Source organism: Populus euphratica, unplaced genomic scaffold, assembly GCF_000495115.2.
Source record: "Populus euphratica unplaced genomic scaffold, PopEup_1.0 scaffold611.1, whole genome shotgun sequence".
Lineage (NCBI taxonomy): Eukaryota > Viridiplantae > Streptophyta > Magnoliopsida > Malpighiales > Salicaceae > Populus > Populus euphratica.
In genome coordinates, this window is record NW_011500188.1 from 17,499 (window position 1) to 26,997 (window position 9,499).

General features: G+C 29.6%; 1 protein-coding gene across 2 annotated transcripts; it reads left to right on the forward strand.

Annotated features, from left to right (window-relative positions):
• The first annotated feature begins 3,593 nt into the window (after nucleotides 1–3,593).
• Nucleotides 3,594–5,140, forward strand: LOC105111664 (thaumatin-like protein 1). Of its 2 annotated transcripts, none has more exons than XM_011007094.1 (2): nucleotides 3,594–3,743; nucleotides 4,302–5,140. In XM_011007094.1, exons 1-2 carry the CDS (start codon nucleotides 3,686–3,688, stop codon nucleotides 4,994–4,996), a joined length of 753 nt encoding a protein of 250 aa, XP_011005396.1. In that variant the 5' UTR covers nucleotides 3,594–3,685; the 3' UTR covers nucleotides 4,997–5,140. The 2 variants fall into 2 exon arrangements, with proteins under 2 accessions (XP_011005396.1, XP_011005397.1); XM_011007095.1 differs by having other exon boundaries at nucleotides 4,317–5,140.
• The last annotated feature ends 4,359 nt before the right edge of the window (nucleotides 5,141–9,499 follow it).

Genomic DNA, 9,499 nt, shown 5'->3' on the forward strand with positions numbered 1-9,499 from the left:
GTCTGACGAGATTTACAAGTATTAGCATTAATTGAATAAGATAACTATTGTAATCATGTTAACAATTTGTAATCTGATTGGAACCTCTTTTGTGTGTGGTTTCCAATTAAATAATAAGAGTTTATACTATACTTGTTTGACATACTATTAGTGGATCCTCTAATCTTGACATTTGTTATTATCATTGTTTAGTCCTTACGTTAATCTTCCATCTCAAAGTTCTCATCAACTTCTTCTTTTTCTTCTTCTTCTATTACTACTACTACTACTATTACTACTACTACAACAACTACTACTACTACTACTACAACTATTATTACTACTACTATTACTACTACTACTATTATTATAATTATTGTTGTTGTTATTGTTGTTGTTGTTGTTGTTGTTACTATTGTTGTTGTTTATAATTTGTACAATTAACCTCCTTGTGGTTTGACCGCAGTCTTACCAAATTATTTATTACTTCGATACTCCTGCACTTGAAAGAAGACATCAATCTTTTAGTCGTGTCACCTACATTGTGGAATAGTAGTGGAAAAGAAAACATTATGAGTTGATATATGTGTCTCTTCTTGCTCGGCACCCAATAACATGTTGTCATCATCACTGCTAGAAGAACTAGCTATGATCATGTGCTAATGATGTGAAGTTGACTTTCCATATGCATCTACAAAAATTTAATGAATATTTGCATAATCAATTTTGATTTTTTTTTTTAAATTCGACAGCACCTCCATTATACTAGAGACTACCATGAATTTTCAATCCTGCAAATATAAAAAATATATGCTACAGACTAGTTGATTTTAATTTATTTCTACTAGGGTGATAATGTTTTTAATCCTAAATTGAACATAATTCTTTGTAATTAACTTTAATCCTATATATTCAACTATTTATACTACAAATTTGACAATAAAACATTATTTCAATGTAGACAATAAAATAGAAAAAACAATTAATCCTATAAATTCAATTAACATTTATACCACAAATTTAACAATAAAAAAGAAAATTCAACAAACACAATAAAACATTATTGCAATGCAGACAATAAAATAGATAAAAAAAATAAAAAAACAAATATAAGCTTTAGGAATGAAAAAATGCTTATCTTAGTGATGTGCTTAATTTTAGAGTTTATCTATGTGTGATAAAAACAATAAAAAAAATAAAAAAACATTATTTATAAACTAAAGAAAAAAAAATAAGTAGAAAATATATCAAAAAATTCACCATATATCAAAAGATTTACATGTTAATTTACTTGAGAAGTCTTGAAACAAGAGAGGATTGAGAGATTGAGAGTGTGGGAATTGAGAAAATTGAGAGAGTTAGAGTGTTTGATTGTATGAATGAGAGAGGAAAAATGAACTTACAATGTCTCGCTGAGTTTTATACTTCATTTTTATCGATAGACAATTAAATAATATTATTTTTAATTAATTCATTGATGATTCCCATAGTACATTTACCTTGAAATTTTAATTTCACACTAAAATTTTCTAAAAACCCTCTAAATTATTGGTGCTCTATCCATGATTTCGTCGGTAAAAAATATAATTGGTAAACAATCAAAGATGCATTAATTATCAAGACATTGAAATTCGCAGTTCATCAGAAATTCCCTTGAGAAACTAATAAAACTTTAATTGCCACCAACATAGAAGAGGAATAGTTCCCCTCGCCTCTAGAATACACTAATGAACACAAACCGTCGGTGTATCCATCGGTGTTTTATGGAGAGGAAAAATTTCCCTTGCTTTTGGAATACACCAACAGACACAAATCATCGATGTTTTCATTGGTGTTCTACAAAGGCGAACAATTCTGCTCGCCTTTGTAATACACCAGAGGACAAAAAGTAATGGTATTTCTATCGATGGCATTGACAATGAGTAGTTCTAGAGGAAGGGGAACAATTTCCCTTGCCTCTAAAATACACCAACGAACATATTGCATTTGCATTCGCTATCTATCCATCTTTTAAATGCTTACAATGAAAGCTGAATGTACAACACAACAACACTTATTCATATAACAATTATGACTTTTCATTTTATAGAACCTATAATCCTCTAAATTAACCAACATTGATATATTCAAAATATATTCATTTTTCAATATTAAATTAATTGAGAATTGTGCTTCTTAATCAAGCTTAAGTCTAGGATTTTATGAGTTACAAGTTTTAGAGATGAACCTAGGTTTAGGAGGTTTACCCGAGTTTGCTTAGGCTTTTCTCTTTTTTAATCTCATATTTATTTCAGTTTTATCCTTTAATATTTATTTAATTAGATATTGGGCTCCATTGATTTTTTTTATTTTTTTATAAGACTTTTTATTTATTTTGAAAATGACTTGGGATATATCGAGTATTTTTATTTGTTATTTTTTAATTTTTCTTTTTTTATAGACATTTTTTTCATTTCATTTAATTTAATTAAATAAATAAATATAGGCAAATGATGCTCATTTCATAATATTTTGAAATGCAAAATAAATAAATAAAAATTATATTAGATAAACATGGTTTTATTGGCACAGATAATCATTTAATTAAATACAAAGACATTTGTATATTTTTGCGGGGTCTTTTTGTTTTATCAGTGTGGTTTATTTTCAATTTTAGAATTTAATAAATATAAAATAATATTAAAAAGGAATTTAACAAATACAGAATAGTGCGTTGATGGTCGGTCTGGCACGCTTCAGGTGGCACATGCAGGGATGTTCGTTGATCAATTGTTGCTGTGGATGAGGCGGCATGTGTGGCAGATAGCTTTTTGGTTTGATGCTGCTAATTTTATTTTATTTTTTCATGTGTGCCCTTCAAAATCTCAAAGCGCCAAAGCCCGTCTTCAATCCTTTTTTTTTTTTTCAAGATTTGACTTCTATTTTTTATTTAGAATTATTTATAAAATTAGAATTCTTTCACAATTTTATCCCCTTTCAGTTTTTTAAATAATGTCTCACAATCAACACAACAATATTAAACTGGTGGACTTGGAATAATTCCAGAGTTACATTCATTCCAGAAGCAGGGACCAGTCTGCTTTCTCATCAATTTTGAAGAGTCTCGCGCTCATCACGGTGTAATGCTAGAGGATAACTGCCACTGTTGGCTGTTTACTATTCTTCTTTCTCATCAATTGAGATATCTAGTTAGTCACTTGTGGTTCCAACAAGGGACCGGCGTTACATTCAATATTCAATTGGATGTTGGTTTCATTTGACGTGAGAAGCAGGGCGTTCCTCTAATTTCCTGCTTACTAGTCTGCTTTCTCTTTAATTGAGATATCTTGTGGTTCAAATATAAATAATATTAAAAAAATAGTTGATGAGTGCAGTTCAGTGCATGTACGGTCTCCGCGCACTTCAGGTTACAGACCCAATTTTATAATTTAATGTTTTATAAATATAAATAAATTATAATTTTATAATTTGACATTCATTGTCAGATGTCATCGTGGATGAGAAGGTGCGTGTGGATAATGGTTGTTTCATACCTTTTCTCTTCTTGATTTTTCACGTGGTCCTCTGTTTGGCTGTTTACTAGTCTGCAAATTTAACACTATATATTAAGTGCCAAACACTATCTTTTTAAAATATAGAGTGTTTCTTGCTTGCCTCAAATCTCTTAAAAGATACTAAAAAAGTGTTAATTCGACGCATCTCGGCAATGGGGAGTCGTATGCCCTTTGCTATAATTACCTTCACCCTCGTCATCTTCCTCTATGGCAAGTAGTTTTACAATATTACATATATTAGATTCTTGCATGGAAAACTCTATATGCATATTATTCACTTCGATTATTCTCCTTGCTCTTACATGTATATTTTCTGTTTGCATATGCAATATTAATTACTTTTCATTACTCAATGGATTTCGTGAATCCAATAAAGTTATACAGGAGGGAGTTTCCGGATAAAAAACAAAAAAGAAAAAAAATATTAAAAAAATAAACCTGGTTATGTTTTCTTTTTAAAAGAAAAAGGAAGTGAATAAATGCAAGATTTTAAATATTGAATTACGTACGGACGTCTAGTCCCATAGAGAAAACGACGGCCAAATCTTAGATTCAAGTCCTATTCTTTTTATATGAAAAAAAAATAAAAATAGACTCACATAAATTAGCATGAAACAAGAGTTTGATGTATTGAGAACTTTTTTGTGTTTTTATTTGATAATAAAAATATTTTCGAATTACTTTGCTAGTGAACCACGACTGTTTAAAATTTTCTTTGAATCGACCAAGATTTAATTATTGATATCAACGAAAATAAATCTTGCGCAGCTTGCACGCATGCAGGAGCACAATCTGTGACTTTCGTCGTCAAAAACAACTGTCCATACACAGTCTGGCCAGGAACTCTACCGGCTGCTGGCCGCCCGCCTATATCTTCAACTGGCTTCACATTGGCAACAGGTGCTTCATCTTCGCTAAGTGTCCCTGCAACATGGTCTGGTCGCTTGTGGGCCAGAACACAATGCTCAACGGATTCCTCAGGAAAGTTTGTTTGTGCTACTGCTGACTGTGCCTCTGGTGCCATAGAATGCAATGGAGCCGGTGCGATCCCACCAGCATCCTTGGCAGAATTTACTCTAAGAGGTGATGGTGGGAAAGATTTTTACGATATAAGCCTTGTTGATGGCTTTAACATCCCAATTTCGGTAACCCCGCAAGGAGGGTCTACTGGCTGCCCTTCTACAAGCTGTGCAGCTAACGTGAATGCTGTTTGTGATCCTAAATTAGCAGTGAAGGGGGCAGATGGGACTGTGATTGCCTGCAAGAGCGCGTGTTTGGCATTTAACCAGCCGCAGTTCTGCTGCACAGGAGAGTATAATACACCTGACAAATGTCCTCCTAACCAATATTCGACGACTTTCAAGCAGCAGTGTCCTGAAGCTTATAGTTATGCTTATGATGATGAAACGAGCACGTTTACTTGTCCTAGTGGAGGCAACTATTTGATTACCTTTTGTCCATGATCAAATGTGGTGGTTCCCAACTCTTGCTTTTTATGGAAAGAGTTGGAGGACAACGCATTTAATAAATGTTTTTATGACAATTAATAAATAAATGGAATAATAGATTTGGGATTGACATATCCCAAAAGGATCGATTATCAATTTTCATGCTGTTTGATTTGGTGAAACCATAGGCCACTCATTAGAAATTAACGATATTTTGAGTTCAATGGTCAAGGTAGCAATCCTTCAACTTATATGTACTAAGTAGATGTAGTGTCGAATTTACTGGTTTTAATGGTAAGCATGCGATGCGATGCTCATTTTAGGAATAAATTTAGCTTCTCTTTTTTTGGTAATCACAATTGGATAACCTAGGTTAACTTAAAAATTTACAAATATAAAATCCATTAAAAAACAAAGAATTAACTAGCGATCAATTCATGCACAAGGTAATTGTCTAGACCATAAAAAAAAATGTTTTAGTTTATGAATATGTATTGGGATTGAGGATCAATAAAGCCAAGAGATTGGGTTATGAACACATGTATAAAAAAAAACCATTAAAAAAGCAGTCTATATATATATATAAGCTGACCAATCTCAAGTATCACCAATGTATTGATCATTGTCTAAAGAAAGCAAGGCTTCACCGTTAGATTAAATGTGTCTTGAAAATTGATATTTTTTTTTTTTGTGGATAATAGCTTCGGCCACCAAACATGCTTGTAGTACTCAAAATTCCCATCTTCCATATTTTTTCTTGTATACTCATCAACAGCGCACCACATATTCATAGTTAAATCAATTAGTAAAAGTAAATGTTGACTTTAAAGAATATTAAAAGGGTAACACATTATTTGGACAAGAGGAATTAAAAAATAGAAAGGATAACTCATGTAAAGTACAATGTTGAATATAGCATAGTTGTAACGTCATTGATATTATTTTTTGGTGTGGCATGGAAAGAATATGGATTTTTTGTCCTTTATTAATAAAAAAATATTCGGAGTCATTGACACGATCAAAAAATTGATATCTTCTTTCAAGTGCAAAAGTGTCGAAGTAATAAATAACCCGACAAGATTAGGATTGAATCACAAAGAGGTTAATTGTATAAATTATAAATAACAATAACACAACAACAACAAATCCATAACAACAACAATAATAATACTAAATACTAATAATAATAATAATTTTAATAAAAAAGAAGAAAAAGAAGAAGATGATGAGAGCTATGAGATGGAAGATTAATATAAGGATTAAACAATGATAACAACAAATGTCAACGTTAGAGGATCCACTAATAGTATGTTAAACAAGTATATGTCAAGCAAGTATAGTATAAACTCTTATTATTCAATTAGAAACTTCACATAAAGAAGGTTCCAATCATATTATAAATTGTTAACATAATTACATTAGTTATCTTATTCGAATAATGTTAATACTTGTAAATGTTGTCAGACTTTTATGATTATAACTTATGTTAACAACAAATCAAGTTCCTTTCATAGCAAGTGTTGGTTATACCATACAATATGGGCTATAAAAGTGCCAAGTATTTATTGTACCAAGTGTTATACAACATAAATCTAGATTAAACATTTAACAAGCAAAGTATTAAAAATAAATAAGATAACAAATATAAAACATGTTAGTTGATTGATACTTAAAAATGTATTTTTATCAAGGTTTTATATCATCATTTTGCACTTAAGGTATCAATAACTCCTTAACTAAAGCATGTTTTATAATAATGTATCTAATAATATAAGATACCTTTAATTTGTGGTAAATATTTATTTTAAATGCAGGCCTATCACATAAATGAAAGGATTGATTAATGAATTAAACATTTCTCCATCTCCCCTACTAAACATAAGCATGCGATGCGATGCTCATTTTAGGAATAAACTTAGCTTCTTCTTTTTTTTCAGTAATCACAATTGAATAACCTAGGTTAACTTAAAAATTTACAAATATAAAATTCATTAAAAAACTAAGAATTAACTAGCAATCAATTCATGCACAAGGTAATTATTCTAGACCATAAAAAAAATGTTTTAGTTTATGAATGTGGATTGGGATTGAGGATCAATAAAGCCAAGAGATTGGGTTATGAACACATGTATAAAAAAAAAACCATTAAAAAAAGCAATTTATAAATATATATAATGTTTTAGTTTATGAATATGGGTTAGGGATTAAGGATCAATAAAGCCAAGAGATTGGGTTATGAACACATGTATCAAAAAAACCATTAAAAAAAGCAGTATATATATATATATATATATATATATATATATATCTAAGCTGACCAATCTCTAGTATCACCAATATATTAATGATTGTCTAAAGAGTGCAAGGCTTCACCGTTAGATTAAATGTATCTTGAAAATCGATATATTTTTTTTTGGTGGATAATAGCTTTGGCCACCAACCATGCTTGTAGTACTCGAAATTCCCATCTTCCATATTTTTTCTTGTATACTTATCAACAGCACACCACACATTCATAGTTAAATCAATTAGTAAAAGTAATTGTTGACTTTAAAGAATATTAAAAGGGTGACACATTATTTGGACTAGAGGAATTAAAAAATAGAAAGGATAACTCATGTAAAGTACAATGTTGAATGTAGTATAGTTGTAACATCATTGATATTATTTTTTGGTGTGGCGTGGAAAGAACATGGACTTCTTGTTCTTTATTAATAAAAAAATATTTGGAGTTATTGACACAACTAAACGATTGATATCTTCTTCCAAATGCAAGAGTGTCGAAGTAATAAATAACCCGGCAAGATCGGAGTCATACCACAAAGAGATTAATTGTATAAATTATAAATAACAAAAACACAACAACAAATCCATAATAATAACAATACTGATGCTAAATACTAATAATAATAATAATTTTAATAAAAAAGAAGAAGATGAGAGCTTTGAGATGAAATATTAATATAAGGATTAAGCAATGATAACAACAAATGTCAACGTTAGAGGATCCACTAATGGTATGTCAAACAAGTATAGTATAAACTCTTATTATTCAATTAAAAACCACATACAAAGAAGATTCCAATCATATTATAAATTGTTAACATGATTACATTAGTTATCTATTCGAATAATGTTAATACTTGTAAATGTTGTCAGACATTCATGATTATAACTTATGTTAACAACAAATCAAGTTCCTTTCATAGCTTAAGTGTCGGTTATACCATATAGTATGGGCTATGAAAGTTGGTTATACCATACAGTATAGGCTATAAAAGTCTCAAGTATTTATTGTACCAAATGTTATATAACATAAATCTAGATTAAACATTTAACAAGCAAAGTATTAAAAGTGAATAAGATAACAAATATAAAACATGTTAGTATCAAACATTAAGGTCCATATTGAGTTTACACTATACTTATTCTTACACCATTAGTGTAACCTTTTCACCTTGACATAATAAACTTAGCTAAACATAATAAAAGAGAGAAATATAAATAAACAAAATAGTAACATAAATAAGATAAAAGTTAACTAAGTAAAGGAAAGGAATTGAAAGGCATAAACAAAATATTAATGAAAACAAAACATAAGCATTACAAAAATACAAAAAGAGAAAGCAAAAGCATGATCTTGATCTGGAAACCAAGATGTCTAAATACATGGCAAATGTCTCTTTTCATAGGCCAAAATTTAAAACTATTGATTTGATGAGTAAGTGTTGAGTGGGTGGCCAACTCTTGACTTGATGATAATTCTTATCTTCTTATCTACCCAAAACATCATTGATAACACCATAATTTAAACTAATCTTCCACATAACAGTTTTAGAAAATTATCTTAGCTTTCCAAAAAAAAAATTAAGGTTATTTAGACTTCTAGAACTGAAAATATAAGCTGAACAATGTCTAAGCTATAGGACAGATTCAGACTTCTTCATTGTTGCTATAATTTGGACTTGATAATGGCCTTTTTAAAACCAGACCTCCACATGAAAGTTATAGGCTTATGTCTTACCTTTCTATTTATATAAAATAGACCTAAATCCGAGATCTACAACTCTGGCTATGATCTAATTATCAAATAGTGTTCCAGTTTGTATTGCACCAACATCTTTTTTCTAATTTTGATCATCTCTTTGTCCTTTTAATTTCAACACTTAAATTCATCAATCAATCATTTTATTTATGTGATAGGCCTACATTTAATATAAACATTTACTATAAATTAAAGGTATCTTCTATTATTAGATATGTTATTATAAAACATACTTTAGTTGAGGAGTTATTAATATTTCAAGTGCAAAATAATGATATAAAACCTTGATAAAAATATATTTTTAAATATTAATCAGTCGTCACTTTATATTTTAATCACTAGAAATCCTAACTAATCTTTAGAGTTTAGACAAGGGCACTGAATGTGTATAAGGTAGATATTATCACCCTTGGTACATCATATATAAGATAAGTTATATTGTTTATTTATCTGATCATTACTAACTTATTGTT